General features: G+C 40.3%; 1 protein-coding gene and 1 non-coding gene across 2 annotated transcripts; one reads left to right on the plus strand and one right to left on the minus strand.

Moving 5' to 3' along the window:
- Positions 1-6,036: 6,036 nt before the first annotated feature.
- Positions 6,037-8,922, minus strand: LOC131229608 (pentatricopeptide repeat-containing protein At1g08070, chloroplastic-like). Its single transcript, XM_058225602.1, has one exon. The coding sequence runs from the start codon at positions 8,826-8,828 to the stop codon at positions 6,885-6,887; it is 1,944 nt and encodes a 647-aa protein (XP_058081585.1). The 5' UTR covers positions 8,829-8,922; the 3' UTR covers positions 6,037-6,884.
- Positions 8,923-12,228: 3,306 nt separating this feature from the next.
- Positions 12,229-12,302, plus strand: TRNAI-AAU (transfer RNA isoleucine (anticodon AAU)). Its single transcript has one exon. It is a non-coding gene; the product is annotated as a tRNA-Ile (tRNA).
- Positions 12,303-20,200: the final 7,898 nt, after the last annotated feature.

The raw sequence follows: 20,200 nt of genomic DNA on the forward strand, positions 1-20,200 counted from the left end.
TATAACCTTATAAACAGGCTAGATGACAAATAGATAATACTATGGGCCCTAGGAAGGTTTCAACGGTGGATGTCATTATCCACACCGTTTTCTGTGTGTGGTCCATTTATGGCTTTTTATATGCTTTAATTTGGCTACATTCACTTAAATATCTGAAAAATATGATGGACGGTGTGGATAAGACAAATACATAGACGGTGGGCCCCACAGAGTTTACTCAGTACCCAATTAGCATGTCTTTGCAACATAAGGTTACAGTATTTCTGGAAGATGCGGGGCTAATATGTGATGTATATATCACATCCTATCCGTCCATCAGATGTGTTACCTCAATAATCCATGAAGGGCCCATAAATCAGATTGATCAAAAGCTCAGGTAAGCCACATCATAGACAAAAACGTGGCAAGGGACGTGACGCTCAACTTTCATTTTAGACGGCCCACTTGAGTTGCAAAATGGATGGTCCGAATTTCGTGGGTTCCACACACGAAACAGGGTGGGCCTCGCCAGAATCAATGATGGACATCCCTTTGTAGCTTGTTCCATACATTGTGGGTATCTGAGTTTTGGATGGTCATTTTTGTTCGCTCACAGGGTATTTTGGTGATGCATCTGATGGAGGGATTGCCCGTGGGAAGTTAATGTGGTGAGAAGCTTTGTGGGTCCATAGAGAGAGGCCCGTTAGAAATTCACCTCGTCCATTACTTTCTCAACCTCACAATGGGAACATGACTCGAGAAATCAGGCAGATCCAAAACTCAAGTGGACCACTTGACATAAAATAGAAGAGAATTGATCGCAAGCTTCTGTTAAAAACTTTGTGGGGCTCATGGAAGACTTGGCTCTCGTTGATATTTATTTGGCTGCTGTAATAAGCATCGTGGTTGGATATCACTCCAACGGATCTCTTCAATACCATCGGATATCATTGAAATACATCTTTTTTAAGAATATTGCAGATATGTTTGCTCATAGAGTTTGCCAAGAGAGCAATTGTGTTGAAAAGTTCTTAAGTTTACTTTTTGTAATTATTGCAAACAGGATCTAAATAGGCTTATCTTATCTTGGAAGTAATTCACCTATAATCCGGCAATTGATAAGAGGCTGAATCATGCTTTAAGGATACCGTATTTATACGTGATTTAGCCTAGTGTTAAAAGAAAAAAAAAATCCTTAATTTTTATTTTCAATTTTTTCCAACATATTTTACAACATCTAGGTGAGGCACACCCTAGTGTTTGTGAGAAATTCATCTTTTGCATCTCCTTTGCTAGTTCATGATAACTGTATGATCTTGAAAATAAAGTTGGACTGAAACTTAAGTTGGCCACATGGAAAAGGTGAAACTTCAACAACTCAATGAATGTTTGAACAATGGAAGTTCAATTAATTTTTTCTATTTTATCATCATGACTCACTTGAGTTGTAGATGCGTATTATGTCTTGCCTTGTGTCTTAACATGAGCTAGTAAAAGTAATTTACACGGTGTAATTCTCACAAACATTACAGTAGGCCCCACTTAGCTTCAACAGCAAGAGCTTCCTCTAGTTGGAGTTAATAGTCTTTTTTCACTTGGAAGCAGATTGGCTGGTATACCATAGACCACTAGGGGTGTACATTGAGTCGAAGCTAGACTGGGCTCGAATACTAGTTGACCTCAGCTTGAACTCGGCTCGGCTCGGTCCTCGAGCTTGACTGGCCAGCTCGGCTCGGTTTGGTAAGTAATTTGGGCTTAGTTCGAGCCAAGATTAAGCCGATTTCACCATTACAGCATTTTCACAAACACCTAGACTGCACCTTCAAAATCTCATTGTATTTGAGACAGTAGCTATGGTTTTATAGGTATTTTATCAGACACTTTCTGAGCAACATAAAAAAAAAAAAGAAAAAACAAAGGGTGTTGGTTTCATATACATACATTCCTTGCCCCTAGCCACACTTCTTCGAGTCATTTCATCAAACACTTGGTGAGCAGTATCAATATCAAAGTAATCGAGTCACCGAATTGGTTTGATCTGAGTTCGATTCGAGCTGGGTTTGATCTGAGTTGAGTCGAGCTGAAGCCAACTTGAACTCATTTTTGAGCTCAAAAAATCAACTCGACTCGGCTCAAACTCAACTTTGAACCAAGAACCAAGTTGAATCGAGCTTTTTTGAGTTGAGTCGAGCGAGCTAACCAAGCTAGCTTTGTTCATGTACACCCTTACAAACCATCGATGTAGCTGGTCTCTTTACATTGTCAAGTTTTAAGAGTCCCATCATGAGGTATGAATTATATGCAAACCATTTGTATACTTGCCAAGCTTGTCATAAGGCTTGAGCTGAAGAATAAAATAGAGCCAAAAATCAAATGGACCACATTGTAAAAAGCAGATGGAATTGAATGCTTATCATTGAAATCCGTTTGGTGGTCACAAAAATTTTGAATTAATATAATATTTGCTTTTTCTCTTAATTTAGTCTGTGTGACCTTATGAATAGATTAGATGAAAACTAAATGTTGTGGCGGGGCCTACAAATGTTTTAACAATGAAAATCATTGTCCCTATTGCTATTTTTAGTGTGGTCCACTTGATCCTTGAAAATTACTCATTTTTGGGAGAAAGATCTAGAATGATATCTCGAATGGATGATTAGTGTAGATATGATAAATACATCATTGTTTAGCCCATGTAACTTTGCTCTCCTTTAAACCATTCGTACAACTGGGAGCTGGATGAACTTAAGCGCTGCAGCTAGATTGGTGGTGTGTGTCACATCAGCCAATCCACTTCCTTTTCACTTTGAGGCGCACATTTATTGCTTAAAGTTTTTCAGTGGGCCACATTAGGGTCACGGGAATTTAGTGTTCCATTTTTCAGATGGTGACGCTTGCCAATATCTCTCAGTCAAGAATCTGGATGCTCTGCTTACCACATAATTTTCTGCCATGACATAGACTAATCACATTGCAATAAACAGAAAATCTAGATGGTATTGACCAATCACATCGCAATAAGCACACAGTTACCACGTGCAGCAGGCGGCAGTTCTGGACTCGTAAATCAAAATGATCAGACATCTTAACCATTGGCTATCAAATTGGTGGTTGGAAGGTATGACAATGAGTGGTCTGAATTCACGGGCAGAAGCAGATGGTGGCCGTGATTCTTTTTTCGGATGGGTCAGGGTTTGGAAGACGTTGAGTGAAGCCAAATAGTCACCCTCCTTTTAAAATGGTGGTGGATTAAGGGTCCACTGAGGGGCCACCGTTATGTATGAATTTTATACACACCGTCCATCTACTTTTCTATATTATTTTAGGTTATTAAGCTAAACATACGGCTGATTCAAGGCTCAAGTAGAGCACATCACAGGAAGCAGAGGTGCTTAAGGATGCCCACTATTGAAAACATCTTAGAGCCACTGTATTGTTTATTTTCCATCCAATATCAACTATATGGTCATATAGACATGGATGAAGTGAAAAAACAAATATCATCTTGATCCAAAACTTATGTCATGTCGGATAAATTTTCAACGGTAGGAATTTAATACCCACTGTGTGGTCCACTTGAGCCTTGGATCTTACTTATGTTTGGGCTCATAATCTAAAATGATATGGAAAAATGAATAGACAATATGGATGAAACCAATACATCAAGGGGCCACTTGAAGCCCCACCTTGGGACTCCCACATCATCCATATGATTTTTCTAGCTAAATCATTTTACGGCATCATCCAAGAAATGAAGATCCAGTTATCAGGTGGACTACATATAGGAAACAGTGATGATTGACCATTAATGGGTCACAAAAGTTTTTTTTTTTCCTTCGTCCGGGCTTACCTTATCTTACCAACAGATTGAATGACAAATAAACACTACGGATACATTAAGCGCCCTAAGAAGTTTTGAACGGTAGGGCTGTCAATCACCACTATTTCCTATGATATAGTCCACTTGATAATTGGATTTGCTTCATTTTTTGGAGAATGCCCTAAAATGATCAGAAGAAACAGATGGACGGCATGGATATAGAATACATACATCAAGGTGGGTCTCACTGTAAGGGTACTGGGTGAGGCCGGGTCTCATCTAATCCCCTCTCCTAAGGGCCGCCCATCACGACGAGTGACAGGTCAGTGGGAACTATTTTGGGTGATATTGCCCATATTACCCTTGACAAATGACCTGGATTTTCTATTTTAACCTAGCACAGATGGTAATAATTAAAGCCTGGTCCTTAGTGCCGGTGGAGTGCAGAATTTCCTGCGGTCCCTGTTAAAATGGAGCTAGTGTATCTATTATGATGCCTGTGTGACATCCACTCCCTCCATTGCTGTGGCAGCTATGTTAGGGTTTATCCAAGCAATGGGTCCACATAAGTTTTGGGTCAGGCTCATGTTTGTGTTTTCCATTCCTCTCCGGACCTTATGAAGGGGTGGCTAGGAAGGTTTTAGTACTGGGCATTTACTTTTGTTTCCTGTGGTTTGGCTCACTAGATTTATTGGCCCTTGGGTTGGGAAGGTTCTAGTGATGGACATTTTCATCTTGTGTTTGGTTCACTTGAGTTGTCGGCCCTTGGGTTGTAAAGGTTTTAGGTCAGGGCTGAATCGGGATTATTTTTGGTGTCGAACTGGACCGAGTCTTGTCTATTCTGAGTGGACTCATCTGAGTCGCACCTGACTCGGATGAGACTTAAAATCGTGCACACCCTCATTCATGCGTAGCATCTTGCATTGCATATTAGATATTAGTTTATATGCTTTTAGCTACTAATCTACAATATTTCCCTAAAACCAATGTATCCATGTGCACTGAATGCCACTTGTCGCATAAATCTTGTGTCTTTTGCAACCGTGAATCTCGTGCTTTGATTAGAAATGAAAAAGCAACGGTTGTCTTTCAACAGGGTCAGGTTTGTCCAAGTCACCACTTCCTCCACTCTTGCATGCCACCAAAAGGTCTACACCTCGGGTAACTTTCTCTGACGTGGGAAAAAGTTTAACATGGATGAAATCCACACCGTCCATCAGGTAAACCACCCCTTGTTTGGCATTGGTTCTAAAAATCAGCTGATTCAACACTCACCCACTTTAGAATTACACCAAAAAACTCAAACTCTCGTGGTATGGCCCACCTTAGTTTTGGAATACTGAGATTTTTGGGCAGTCTCCCCATGGTGGACCCTACACAAAACTAATGGTGGACGCTCATCCCAACCGTTTCCCCTGTGGTGTGATCCTGAAAGTTTTGTATTATCTTGATTTTTGAGTTTGAGGGTGAACATGAGTCACGATACCTGATGGTCGTGGTGGATCTCATGAAAGATCCACTCATGTGGTGCCCGGTTAGCCTAGTTACTTAAGGGAGCTTTTATCATCTCACTCTTTCTAATTGAATATTATTATTATTATTATTATTATTATTATTATTATTATTAATATTTGGTTTTCATTGCGTATGATCAAGTCATCTAAATCTATGTTCCTTTTGTCTTAAAACTTATTTGGGATACTCCTAAATTCCCTTGAATGCATTCATTTCTTATTCTATCCTTCCTTCTCTTGCCACTCATCTATCTCAACATCTCAACATCCTATGAATGGGGTTTTCCTTAGATTGCTCAACCTTTTGCACTATAAAGCATTGTTGGTATTATAGTCATCTTGCAAAGTTTCCCTTTCAATTTGAGTGGTTCATGTGACAATCACATAAAACTCTAGATGCACATCTTCATTTCTTCCATCCTACTTGAATTCCATGGGCAACATCCTTCTCCATCTCTCCATTGTTATAAATTATCGAACTAAGATATTGAGAGTGGTCATTTTGAGAAACTTCTTGGTCAACAATCTTAACTAATTCTTTGTTACCACTCCTATTATTACTAAAACTGCGCTTAATATTAAATCGTCTTGATCCTAATCCTTTCCAATTCATCCAATTTGAAATTAGGGTTCCATATTTTTTCCTGGTGAAAAAGGGAAAGAGTGGAAAACACAAAAACGATAAGAAGAAAGAAAGAAAAGCAAGAAAAAAGTGTCGACCTAGAATGGTTGTAACATTATTTGATCAACACATGTTTTTACTTAAGAAGGGAAATTTCAGGAATCTTTATCAAAACCTTACTTTAAATGAACTAGTACAATTGGCATGTGCAATTAAGGCTGCAACTTGGGTTCAGGTTAATCTGAACCCTATGGACCCAACCTGAGTTAAAGGTTGGGTCGGGTCAGGTTGTCAAGGTCCTCAGGTTGGTTTATAGTGAGCTGCATCAATTCTGCTATAAACATGTCATATCTATAAATTGTCATCTATATTTACTGTACTTCACTTCGAGAATTTTGGATTTAGAAGATCGATGGTCTCGATACTTTCATTAGTTGATGTCCATACCCACACTCTTGGCAACATGACTTTGATATTGCGCCACAAAACTATATTCTTTTTGATGAACCTTCTACTCTGGCGCTGCTCTAGCTTCAGATCATGCTTTGGACTTGTGCTCTCTCCCGCTTCCTAGCTGTTTATACTTGCTAACATTTAGAAACAGATGCTTCCCTCTCCTGCACATGAATCCGTGCTGCTTGCCTTCATGTTTCATGAAACTATATTATCCCAAAATGCACCAAACCCTAGTCTCATGAACTGGAAAAATAACACATGTGAACATGTAATCCCGAAAAACTTCAAAACTGGTAGCATATTTGCATCAGTGGTCAGTCGCGTTTGATCAATACACCTTGAGCACAGAAGTTGTAGGCATGCTATATCCAATGCCAAAATTGGTAGCTTAGGTAGTGGCGAGAGCATTTTGCATGCCCTCCATTTTGAGTTTGAGTGGCCACAATAAAGAATCATCATACTCATGCAGAGCAATGAAAGAGAACCAACAGAATTAGCCGAATGTATTGAATGTTTCTTGAAAAGGAAAATCCTCAATCAATCTCAATTGCTTCGATAAGCAATCCAAGATCCTGTACGTTTGCGGATACAGAGGATTCGTCCGATCTCCCACAAGGAACTCATGAATCTTGTCTTCCACCTCTATCCAACTACATCCAGGAGTCTTCCGAGTGCCAGAACATCTCATATTCATCCTTACATTCTCAACATCCTTCCATCTACTCGCGCCCGCATATATGTTTGATAAAAACACATAAATCAGATCATTATCAGGTTCTAACTCAATGAGATGTCGAGCAGCATACTCGCCAATCTGGATGTTTTTGTGGGTTGCACAAGCACCAAGCAAAGATCCCCATACACTAGCACTAGGTTCAATGGGCATTTCCTCTATAAACCTTTTACCCTCATCAATCTGTCCAGCTCGGCAGAGTAGGTCTACCATACAAGCATAGTGTTCCATTCCAGGTTGAATACAATGGTGTCTAATCATGGAACTGAAATGCCTGCGTCCTTCATCAATCATGCCTCCATGTGAACATGCTGTCAATATACCCAGATAAGTGACCTCATTTGGCTGGACCCCTTCCTTGAACATTCGCCCAAACAGAGAAATCACTTCTTGGTAATGGCCATTCAAGGCGAATCCGTTTATCATGGTGCTCCACATGACAACATCTCTTGGATAAATTCTATTGAAAACTTGACGGGCATCCATCAGGCACCCGCATTTTGCATACATATCCAAGAGGGCAGTTCCTACTGATAAATCAGACACCATTCCCATCTCCTCCAACAAGTAATCAATTTCTCTTCCTTTTGCAATTGCTCCTAGTTGAGCACATGAAGAAAGAACACTACAAAACGTGACCTTATTTGGCTCCACTCCAGAATCCTGCATCTCTCTAAAGACTTCCAAAGCCTCATTCGCATAACCATTCTTCGCATACCCATTAATCAAAGAATTCCAAGAAACAACATCTCTTTGCGGCATTCGGTTAAACATTTCACGAGCTTCATTGATGAATTCGCCTTTAATATACATATCCAACAAAGAGGTACAAACTATCATATTCATCTCCATACCGCTCCTCACCATGAAATCATGCGCCCACTTCCCCCTCTCAGAATCTCCCATCTGAGTGCAGGCGGACACCACACTCACCATTGTGACTGAATTCGGTTTCACTCCCAAACTCTGCATTTGCTCGAACAACGCCAAAACTTCGCCGGGTTCGCCATTCTGAGCGTATCCTGCTATCATTGCACTCCACAAGACAACATCTGTGCCTTTAACCACATCGAAAACCAACCGAGCTGAGACCGAATCTCCGACACCAAAATACCCAGAAATAATCGAGGTGTGAGACACAAAATCTCGTTCAGGCATTTCGTCGTACACAACACACGCATCTCTAATTGACTCACATTTCACATACAAATCAAGAATGCTGTTTCGGATGTAAACATCGGACAGAAAGCCGGTTTTTAAGATCTGGGCATGAATCTGCTTTCCTTCTAAGATAGCCAAAACGCTGCTACAAGCCTTCAAAACAAAAGGGTATGTGAGGTGGTTCGGGTTGGTGCCTTGGCAGCGCATTTCATAGAAGAAGAGTATTGATAAGCGATGAGGGCCGTTTTGGGAGAAACCCCTTATCATGGCCGTCCAAAGGAAGGAACTTGGGTGGGGAATCTGGCGAAAGATCGAAGAAGCGACCTGCATCCGATTAGTAGAACTGCAGAAATCGACAAGCTTGGTGGCGAGAAAGCTGGAGTTTTTTAGGCCATTGGTGAATAAATAAGCGAGGATTTGATTGAATTGATGGATGTGAGTGGTGAATTTGAGGAAAGAGATGCATTTCTCTTCTGGGTTTTGGTGGAAAGAGATTGATGAGGCAGAAGGAAGAAAGCTAGCCGTTGATTGTGTTCTTCCCATGTCCTTCGCGCCAAGTTCATTTGAAAAACGGTTTGTATCTATCACACGTGTGAAGTCTCGAGGGTGCGCTTTGTATTTGAGATGGGACGACGGTTGGAAGTAGGGCTGAAAGTTGGGCAGTTTCAACCCGACTGACCCGACATTGGGTCGGGCTTATGCAGATCGTATCAGGTTTGGTCTTTGGCTTGGGCCATACAAACACCAACCCAATAAAAACTTAGGTTGGGCTCAGGTTGCCCAGCCCAACCTAAACCCAATCAATATATAAGTTTCTTATAAATTAATAATAATTGAGTATTGATCATACGTGTCGAAGGCATAGGATATTCCAATGCCCATTGGGTTTCATTGGTCCACATAATTCCCAATGACTCAAGCTAACAAGATACCTTGGATTTCTCTCTCCCAAATAGATTGCTTGATGCACAATGCGATTTTTAGAGTAGTGGTCCTATATTTTAGCTTGTTTGTTTTAAAAAATGTTCTTTGCAATAAATAGCTACATAGAATAGACTAATTAATAAAATTATAAGTACTAAAAATAAGACATATATTGAAAATATAATAGACTAATGTAATAATGAAAATATTAGCATATATCTACCCGACCGAGCCCGCTTGGGTTGGGTTAGGGTCAAGGGATAGGAACCTTGAGTTGAGCTAGGGTTGAGCACCAACCCAACCCAACCCAACCCAACCGACTTTCAGCTCTAGTTGGAAGGGTGGCCAATGGGCCAGACTTTCCAGCTTTGCCCACTTCTGATGGTCGAGGTGGGCTCCAAATTTAGGCCCATATATTAATCGGGTGGCTTGTGATGCATCCGTGAGATTGTTCAGCTCCAACCCGACTCGGAAGCGGATTGCATACTGAGTAAATTCTGTGGGGCCCACAGTGATTTGTGTCTTTTATTCACCCCCATTTTACCTGATAATTTTATGCTTGAGCCCAAAAATGCAACATATCCAAAGCTCAAATGGACCACACCACAAGAAACAGTGTGAATTGAATGTCTACAGTTGAAATTTTTTTTGAGGGCCATTGAGTTTTTGATCAAGTTGATATTTGTTTTTCCTCTCATCCATATCTGTGTGATCTGATGAACAAGTTGGATGACAAGTAAACATCACAGTAGGCCCTAGGAAGGTTTAAACTGTCGAAATATTTATTCCCATAGGAAATCCTATAGTGTAGTTCACTGGAGCTTTTGATATGCTTCAATTTTAGGATCAACCCTTGAAATGATCTGGAAAAAAGGATGAACCGCATGGACATACATTCACGGTGTGTCAAATAGAGCTTACTCAGTACCATAAAGCGCACTGTATAACTCAGTGCGCAATCCGATTTCAACCCGGCCATAAAAGTATGCTATTTCAATCCTTCATTAGGTGTTACATGCATCCTGAGTGCGAATTGATGCAGGGGAGGACGTGAGGTCGAGCACCGTCTTCCTCAAGAGGATAACTATTCCGAATCCACGGAACTTCTTTGGACTCCTCACAGAGACTTCTCGAATCCATGAGGAAAGAAAGCAAGAAATAGAAATAAATTCTAATAAATTTGAAGTTGATTAATGAATGAGTAAAAACGAGTTCACAACCCTTTAAATAGGGGTACCAAGTAATGGGAAAGAAATCAGAATCAAACTACAACTAAAACTCCTAAAATTCTCGACTTACTATAAATAGTAAACTTACTATTTATAGACGGTCGGATGTCTACTAGTGCGTAAGGTTTTCAGCCAAAAATAGTAAGTGTCCTATTTGGCTTCACCAAACCGTTATCTTAATTATTCTAAGCTCTTTTCACGTTGGGCGCAACTCCTAAAGCCCGATGGATGAAGAGTTATAATCAAAATAAAACTTACTATTTATAGTAAAAACGAAATTAAAACTAGGAAACGACCGTCAATCCAGGGGTATTTTGCAAATCCGGCTTGCGCAACCCGGCATAGCGGGGTTGGTTGGCTAAAGTAGCTTGTTTTACCCCAAAATCATATATTTTACGCCTGATAACTCATTCTGGTTTGTAAGATGCGCCCGATCTAAGGTCCGACGGTCCGGATCACTTTTGTCGTCAACCGGGCCTTTTCTGATCCATCTTGGCCATGAAACTGTCCTTGACCCACTCTACATCAGTGAGCCACCCAATCAACAGATAGATTCTGAATATTCAAGTTTAAAATAGGAATTTTATCAATTTTTGGGCCAGCCCCCAGGTTGGGCAAGGGCCAACCTCTGTTTTTTTTTTCAGTCTGAGGCATGGTCCTGCTGTGCTAGGTCCATTCCAGGCTCACCTCACGCCTTCTGTATAAGGCCGGGCTGGGACCTAAACCATGGCCCGGAGATGGGGCTAGGGCCAACACCAGCCCGGCCCATCATCACCCTAGATGACATGCACGTCCTAAAAAATAGTATATGTAACATGTGTAACTCAAATTAAATGCGAATGGGATAGTAAACCCTCTGGGATGGTTAAAATAGAAAGAGCAATGCACCACAGAGATCACCTTTGGCAGAAACCAAGATGGTCCATTCATCAGATGGGGTACCCTGTTGAAAGTTGAAATCAATGGACAGCCAACGGACAGCTGATGGTCCAACTCAATGGACATTTGATCCAGGTGATCTTCATGGTATGGCCCACCATTTTTACAGCTCTAGTGCTCCACTGAAGTGAGACATCATTAGCAAGAAAAAAAAAATTTGTGTTAGAGGTTTTATACACCTTTGCATGTGACATTATTTTAGGTTTTATTTCAAATTTTATATATATTGGTAGAGCTTGGTTGACCCTAGCCAACCTGACACACCCAAATAGGTTATCAATGGGTTGGGCCAGATGACCCCAACTGACCCAAATTCCAAAACCAAATAAAGAACAAAAAAGTATAGGTTATTATTATTATTATTATTATGTATGTAAACCTGAGATGGGTCATGTTGGGTTGGGTCTAGTTAGTCTGGTCAACTGGACCCATTTACAATTGAATGGGTCAGGACGTGTCAGGCTGGGCTCCATGATTTTTTTAAGTGATTTGGGTAGGAATATTTTGCCTCTTTAATTAATGAGCCTTGGTTGGGCTGACCCCAACCCAGTCCAAACACGACCCATTGCCACCCCTCGGGTGGAGGTTGAAATACTGGCACTAAAAATAGGTATATGTGGCACACTTCTAACTCAAAACTAACCGTCCACTTCATGTGCCCCAATTTCAAAAGATCATCAATGAAAGTTCACACTGGTTTGATTTTTCTATCTAGATTATAGATGATGCATTGAAAAGTAGCCAAAAAATATAGTTCAACAGATAACTTTTCATAACTAAGAATTTAGAGTAATTTATCAAATCAAAATAAATTTTGAATATAATTATTTATTGTAAATAAGTTATCAACTGGCCTATTAGCTCAGTTGGTTAGAGCGTCGTGCTAATAACGCGAAGGTCGCAGGTTCGAGACCTGCATGGGCCATTTTTATTTTATAAATTTATTTCTTTTAACTATTATTATAATATTATATATAACTTTGGATTCATTTATATTTTATAAATCTTACATATTTTGTATATTATTATAATATTTTATAGGGATTATTACTGGAAATTTTCCCTTAAATATCAATTTTACCAATAAATTCATTTACATGATATACTTACCAAATATCTAACTTTGGATCCTGCTATCTGTATTCTCCAAAGCATACATATCGTCTTATTATATATCTATTTTTCCAAAAGGAAATGATCTATATGTTTCTTCTTTTATATATATATATATATATAGGCACGCACACACAAAAGGTTCTATGAGATCAATGTCATGAGAGCTTCTCGTGGGGCTGAGCTCACTAGCTTGTTCTTTTGCAATGTGTGTTGGACATCCACACGGTGAACCGTTTGCCATCAATTAAATGCATTTTTTAATAGTGGGCCATGGGCCTAAAAGTCAAGCCAATCCATGACTTAGGTAATTTACACCATAGACAACAGTTGAGAGTGTTTGTCCATTCACTATATATGGGCCCATTGAGATGTAGTCCAGACATCCAACACATCTATTTTTTGTGTACCACTCTGTCACACCGAATTTCAGGTCATTCTAAAACATAATTGGGCTCCAAACAAACTGCTTTTACATGTTTTAGGCATGATTTTATATGGTTCAAGATTGTGTGGATCACTTGAGTTGCCGATGAGATTGATTTTTGGGACATCATATAACCTAGAGGGGACCCATCAAATGCACAGTGTGGATGTCTAGCACACATCACAATGGGCCATAGAGCTCGAACTCATGGGAAGCTCCCATGTAGTCGACCTCAAAACCCCCATGAGGTCGAGCTCTGTGGGTCCCACTGTAATGGGTACAAGACATCCACACCATCAATTAGATGCTCTTTTCCATGGTGGGCCATGGGCCTAAAAATCAGGCCAATCCATGACATAGGTGGCCAACACCATACACAACAGTCGAGAATGGATGCCTGACCTTACTGATTGTACGGAGATATGGTTCAAACGGACAACCATTCTATTGTGTGTGTCCCACTTGGAGGGGTCACACCAAATTTTAAGCCTTTTCAAAACTTAGTTGTGCCTTGAAAAGTGCTTTTAGATGTTCCAATTAAATCATAGTTTCAAATTGTGTGACCCCCCTGAGTTTTAGATATTACCGATTTTTAGGATATCCTATAACTTAGGGGGGACCCATTAACGAAATGGTACATGAGGTCGACCTCACCAGACCTTCCGATGAGGTGGAGCTGTGTGAGCCTCACTATGATGTATGTGTTTTGTCTACAATAGCCATCTATTTTCATTTTAAGGCACCAGCCAAAAATGAGATAGATCTAAATCTCAAGTGGACTACACCATATGGAAATAACCGTGCTTGAATGCCCATCATTAAATTTTCTTTAGGGGTCAATGTAATGCTTATTTGCCATCCAACCTGTTGATTAAGTCACACACACTGGATGAAGGAAAAATAAAATAAAACACCAACTTCATCCAAAACTTTTTGTGGCCCAAGAAGTTTTTAATGATGGGTGTTCAATAACCAATGTTGTCTATGGTGTGGCCGACGTGAGATTTAGATGTGCCTCATTTTTTAGGATCATGTCCCGGAATGATCTGGAAAAATGGATGGACAGCCTGATAAAGCACATACATCATGGTGGGGCCCTCATAGTATTACTGACAGTGTAAGTGCAATCTGCCTCCCCACATAAGGCTTGTCATGGCTATTAACATGTGGGCAAGAGTTATTAACATGCATGGAATTTTTTTTTTCCTATTCAACTCTGTGTGGGGTTCACCATATTATGTGTACCGCATATTAAGTGAGAGCCACTGTGATGATGTGATGATGGCGGGCACCAAGCCCAAGCAGATCACACCGCAGGAAATGATAGGAATTGGATGCTTGAAGAAGTTCCACCTCCTCGTGTAGTTGTTTCTTTTCCTTCTCGAGCATGTTAGCTCTGCAGGAAAGCCTAATAATATGTTCTAGCATCAACTTACGATCATGTAGAAGCTTCTCTATCATATCCTCTTTAGATGTGTCAGCTATGTGAGAGTAAGAAAGAAGAATGAAAGAGTGAAAAAAGAGTAGAAATGGATAATGCGGAAGAAATAAGATAAGAGAGAAGGGAGATTTTGATAAAGGTAAGAGAAAGTAGAAGAGCAAAATGAAGTTTTATCAAGTTGGAAAAAGAGAGTTGTAGTTAAAAAAAAAGGATAACTGATAGAGTTAAGAGTTATCAAAAAGAGAAGGGGGAACCATAGCTGCTCATTGGTCCAACGGATGACACGTCTTACAGCATTTTCTCTCACCTTATGGATGGCTTACTCACAAAACAACTTTTAACGTGTGGAACTTCTCTAGGCTGGCCACTAATAATGTGCCTTGCATCCACCTGTCTATCCAGGTTGATCGCTTATTAATTTTAGGGAATGATACCCAAAAATGAAGCAAATCTAAATCTAAGGTAGATTATACTGTGGTATGGTCCATTTGAGCCTTATGTTATATCTTCATACAAGTCTATGCCACCTTATGAACAGGTTCACGGTGGGCCTTGGGAAGTTTTCAATGGTAGTAATTCAATCCCCATTGATTCCTGTGGTGTGGTCCACTTCAGCCTTCAATCTGCTTGCTTTTTGGGCTCATGCCTAAAAATGACCTGTCAAAATAGATGGATCTTGTGGATAAAACATATACATCACAATGGTCCCACAAATTTCCACATGACCGTCCGTCTCTAGTAAGGTCATAGTGGGTAAGTATCCAATCCGGCCCCACCAGCAATTGGACGGTGCTATGTGGGCCTCCATGATATATGTGTATCTAAAACTTTTTTGGGGTACACTATATATATATATATATATATATATATATATATATATATAAGATAAAGCTGATATTTGTGTTTTCACTTCATCTTGAGGTTAATTAGCTTGTGGTACCCCACCGCGAATGGTTTAAACGAATGGTCCTGCGGAGAATCCTATGTGGACGCCTCAGGACACTGTGTTGGTTAGACGGGATGTTACAGAAACTCGACTCAGTCCGGATTTGAGGTTTCAGATATGACACATCATGTTGTCGATGGAGAAGCTGCAATTCCGACAAGTGCGACTAGGTTCTGAGTTGTGATTTTAGCCTGCGGATACCATCTACATCGGACCGGTCAATATCACGAAAAATAAAGAGAGACCATCTATGCCCATATAAAAATTTATGTTTTCATAAGCAAGCCATTGAAGGCTTTCTAGAAAGATCAAATTGTATCTGAAGAACAGGGGACACGGTGCCGACTTGACCCAACTCAGTACCTGTGACAGGGTTGGACTCGGTCCAGACTAGTCCAGGCTAGACCTGGACTTGGAACAGGTCGGGCATGCTAGACTCGGTACCGAGTCAGGTCGAGTTCAGGTTAGGTCTATTTCAAAATCGAGTCGGGCTGAGTGAGGCCAGTTGCACACCAGCCAGAACCATTGCTGACTAATTTACAACATTGGCAATTGCCACAACCGGACCTCTGCCTGACTACGTAGTGATCCATACCATTCAACTGTTCCATCATAATTGAACAGTCTGGATCATCACCACATGGTGATCAGGCACTTAACGGTCTGGATAACATGTACATGATATGAGTTTTTATTTTCAAGGCCATCATGAGATTGGACCATAGGTAACAAATCAAGGTGACCAGAACCAGATGATGCAAAATGTTTGATTACTGCGATTTTTCGCCTATTTGATGCGGATGGATGAAGATTTTTCAGCAAACAATTTAGACGGTCCATTTACAGTGATCGGACGGCTAAGACAGCCAAATTGCCAGAACATTTGAGCTAGGGATCATCCACGTGGTTGTTCACAAGATCAATGGTATCTATCACGGATTCATGGCTGATTCCTCAAACGTGGAACACATGTATGAGATGCCAACCATTCATCTTAATGGGCCAGAATGTGGATCTGTGGTCAATCCTAACCATCAATGGAAGGATCTTTAAAATAAATAAATAAATAAAACTATTGAACTTCTGAACGTACATACGAGAATGCGTCTAGTGGGCCACCACATGGACTTATATGGCTCAAAGTAGTCAATGACAGACTAATCCTATCCATAAGGGTTGCCGAATTTTTTTCTGATTGGACAATCTTAGCCATCGCTGGAATGGATGGCTTATTCGGGTATATCAATTAATTAGACCTAGAATGGATGGCTTATTCCCCAGTGCTAAACATGCGGGTGGAAGAGATCCACACCGTCCATCAGGTCCGCTGCCTGATATTCACCATGGAGCTTGAAAATCAGGCTGATTAAAATTTCAGGTAAGCCACACCACAGTGAGATGGGGACACCCTCTAACAGTAAGTTTGTATGCCATCTAATCCATTCATTTTTTTGAAGAGCAAATAAATAACTAAAAATAAAATGAAGGATTCTAATCCATTAATCATCTCATACGTCTCACCAAGGATACACGTGAATTTAGACTTTTATTTATGTTTTAAAATTTTCCCTATGTGTGGTCCACCTGAGTTTTGGATCTTCCATATTTTAGAGATCACAACCAAAAGTGTGAAATATTTGGAATGTATGATTGTGTATAAAGGTGAATATTGTTATGAAAAAAATCGAACTAACCAGCCATATGATCCACGTGGTGAAGGGCCGATGAAGCAACTTCCTCGAGCCATCAGCGTATACAACACCAGGGAAGCCAAGCTGAGCTTCGATGAAGGACTCATATGTCAAGATAAACCAGTCAAGCCCATAACTAGGTAGTGAGATTCATCAACCAACCTGACCATTTCGGTCGAGCTATTTGACGAATCCGACCTTCTCGATCTGGCTAAATCTAACCTGATCGTCTCGGTCTCGACCTCAAAAACCGATTTAGACCCTAAAATAGAAATGATCGGAGAGAATCTTGCATCATACTAGGCTAAGATTGATTCGACGATATCTTAACCGAAAATCACTCTAATCAAGGTGGAATCGAAAATATTCTTAAGAGCATATTCCTACTCCAATTCAGGCCCTTTCAATGTATCCAAAGGATTTAATGAGATATGCAGACAATCATGCTATGATATTCAAATCCAAGAGTTAAAAAGGTCAAGAACATCAATGAAAGCATGATTATACGATCATGCTTCATTCGAATCCAGTAGTAATGAAAACATGATGAACTAAGATGAGTACTATGATAGGAAGCATCATATCCTGTTAAAACCCTGTGTATGAGGCATTTATACATGGCATACATGCGCCTGCAGCCTGACAAGTGGGCCATGATTTTGTAATCTAGACCATGGATGTCCATGAAAACAGACCCATGAGATTTCACGGACAGGGCATGGGTGAGGAAGGAAAGTTAGCACTAGCTGATAAATCTCAAACCTACTAAAGTAGATGGGTCTTGCTTTAGAGATCTGAGAGAAGAAATGAGAGAAGAAATGAGAACAAGCTAACTCGCTTGTGTGTTGGAGAGATGCATCCCTGTCAAAACTACCACCTAGCAACATCTTATGAGTGCATTTCAAGGAAGACCTATGAAGCTTTTAATCCCTTTACCCTATATTCTTTTTTTTTTCCTCGCTTTTTAATGGGTTCTTAGGTGCAATCTCTATTCGAGATTTGAGGGAAAGAGGAGAACAGCAATGCAATTCCCTTTGAGGGTCAGGAGAGGGGACATGTCTTATAATGCGTCCAAACGAGAGATCAAATATGCCTTGTCATGACCGCCACTTAACCCCCATGCGCGCCTACTAGGTTCTCTCAAATCCTTCTCACTCCACTCTTCAAGGTGATTAGATGAGATATGGTAATATAATATGGCTAGGACGGTGTATGGGTGTTTAGTGTATGGTATGTAGAACTAGTGTGGATGGCTAGGATGGTAAATGGTGGCTATTATTGTGGTGTAGAGATGGTGGCTAAGGGTCGTGGTGTAGAGACGGTGGCTAAGAGTGGCTAAGGACTAGAGGAGAAAAGCTAGAGCTGGAGGTGCTCATATGAGACTCTTCTTCACAATGAGAGAGGGAAGGGCTTATAAATAGATGAGGTTTAAGGGCTTTTTTTTTTTTTTTCCTTTTCTTTTCTTTTCTTTTCTTTTCTTTTTCTTTTTTAAAGGAAGGGTGGTCTCTTGCTACCGACATTAATTGTATGATGTGAACGATTGTACAACCATTCGGGCCGGAACCGAATCAGCAAAAAGAGGTATCGGGCACGCCTATCATATACCCAAAGAGGTATTGGGCCCCGGTTTAAGGGCTTATAAATACATGAGGTTGAAGAAAATAACTAAGTGAAAAATAGGAAAGGGTTAATTAAGTAATAGTTTGGATTTTCAAAATGAGAAAGAATTATAATAAAGGGGGAATATATAGATTTATATAAGAGAAATTCTGCTGTACTGATGTAATTCGGGTCACGACGATTAAACACCCATGACAAAATTGGCCCGGGTGTGTGTAGGTCATGTGCATAGGTATATGGATTGAATCCCCATCCTTCCCTTTTTATTGTGGAGGGGGTTGGGTTGTTTGGTGTGTACTAATTAAAGTTTGGTTAGAGAGTGATTGTTGCGGAAAATACGGCGAAAAACAAAATAAAATGAAACAGAAAATTAAACTTTGAACTAGGATTGAAGGTCATATTAGATATGTGTTTCTTAAAACGTTATTTGCCCGCTCTTATCAGTGTGTGATTGTTATTAGATTGTAGTAAATCACTTCCAAAATACGGTAAACTTTGATGATTCTGCATGTAGCAATCACGAAGAAACCACAACAGGATCTCGTACCCAGTTTTGTAAATCTGGCAAACTGTGTTTGTGAATAGATCCCTCTTTAAGTGCTTACAGAGAGAGAATGATATAAAATATAATTGGAACATTTCTGTCTTTAGGAAGAGCAATGGATGGACATGACTGATCCTTGATTTTCACTAGAGCTGTACACGAGCAACATATACTCAGTAACTCGCTCGACTCGGCTCGAAGTGAATTCGAGCCGAGCATGAGCTAAATTTTGGTACTCGAAATGAGTTCGAGCCGAGCATAATTAAGCTTGACCTTGCTCGACTTGAATATTACTCGAAATCGACTTAACTTGGCTTGACTCGTACTCGACTCAGTACCGTAACCAGGGGTATATATACTATTCTATTCCAAAACAAAAAACCCTAACCCCCCATACCAGCGTTCGCCGCCCGTTCGCAAAAAAAAAGAAAAACCCAACCCTTCAAAGAAAAATGCTTGATTGGGAATGGACAGCCGATGGATTTTCATCTTCCTCCTTTCTCTTCTTCTTCTTCAGATTCACCACCAATTCTTCTTCCCCCTTTCTCTTCTTCTTCTTCAGATCCTCCATAGCCGATGGATTTTCATCAAGTAGTCTCTTCTTCTCCTCGATTGGGAACGGACAAAGATCTTTAAAGGAGGTTTTTCTTTTTCCCTCTTCCTCTTCCTCTTTCTCCCCAAATCTACCTTTTGATCTCCGAAAAAGGCTTGAAGGCTCAAACTCGGACTCGACTCAAAATCTGCTCGAACTTGGATGAGCCGAGCACGAGCTGTTGTTCTAAGCTCGAAGGCCAAGCTGAGCCGACCACGAGCTGGGACACAAGCAGTCCGAGTCGAGCACGAGCTAGGCAATACTCGGCTCGGTTTAACTCGTGTACACCTCTAATTTTCACTAAGTTTTATAGAGAGTGAAAAGTTATGCATTTTCACAAAGAGACATTTCTAAATACTCATTTATGTAATTGTTTAGAACAGTCATATCAATTAATGAAGAGAACTGTTTCTCATCACCAAATCAACAATTTCTCATGGCTGAATGAT

Source organism: Magnolia sinica, chromosome 16 (assembly GCF_029962835.1).
Source record: "Magnolia sinica isolate HGM2019 chromosome 16, MsV1, whole genome shotgun sequence".
NCBI lineage: Eukaryota > Viridiplantae > Streptophyta > Magnoliopsida > Magnoliales > Magnoliaceae > Magnolia > Magnolia sinica.

Bases quoted from the DNA above. Each gene is read 5' to 3' on its own strand.
- LOC131229608 (XM_058225602.1), bottom strand. From the start codon at position 8,828: ATGGGAAGAACACAATCAACGGCTAGCTTTCTTCCTTCTGCCTCATCA.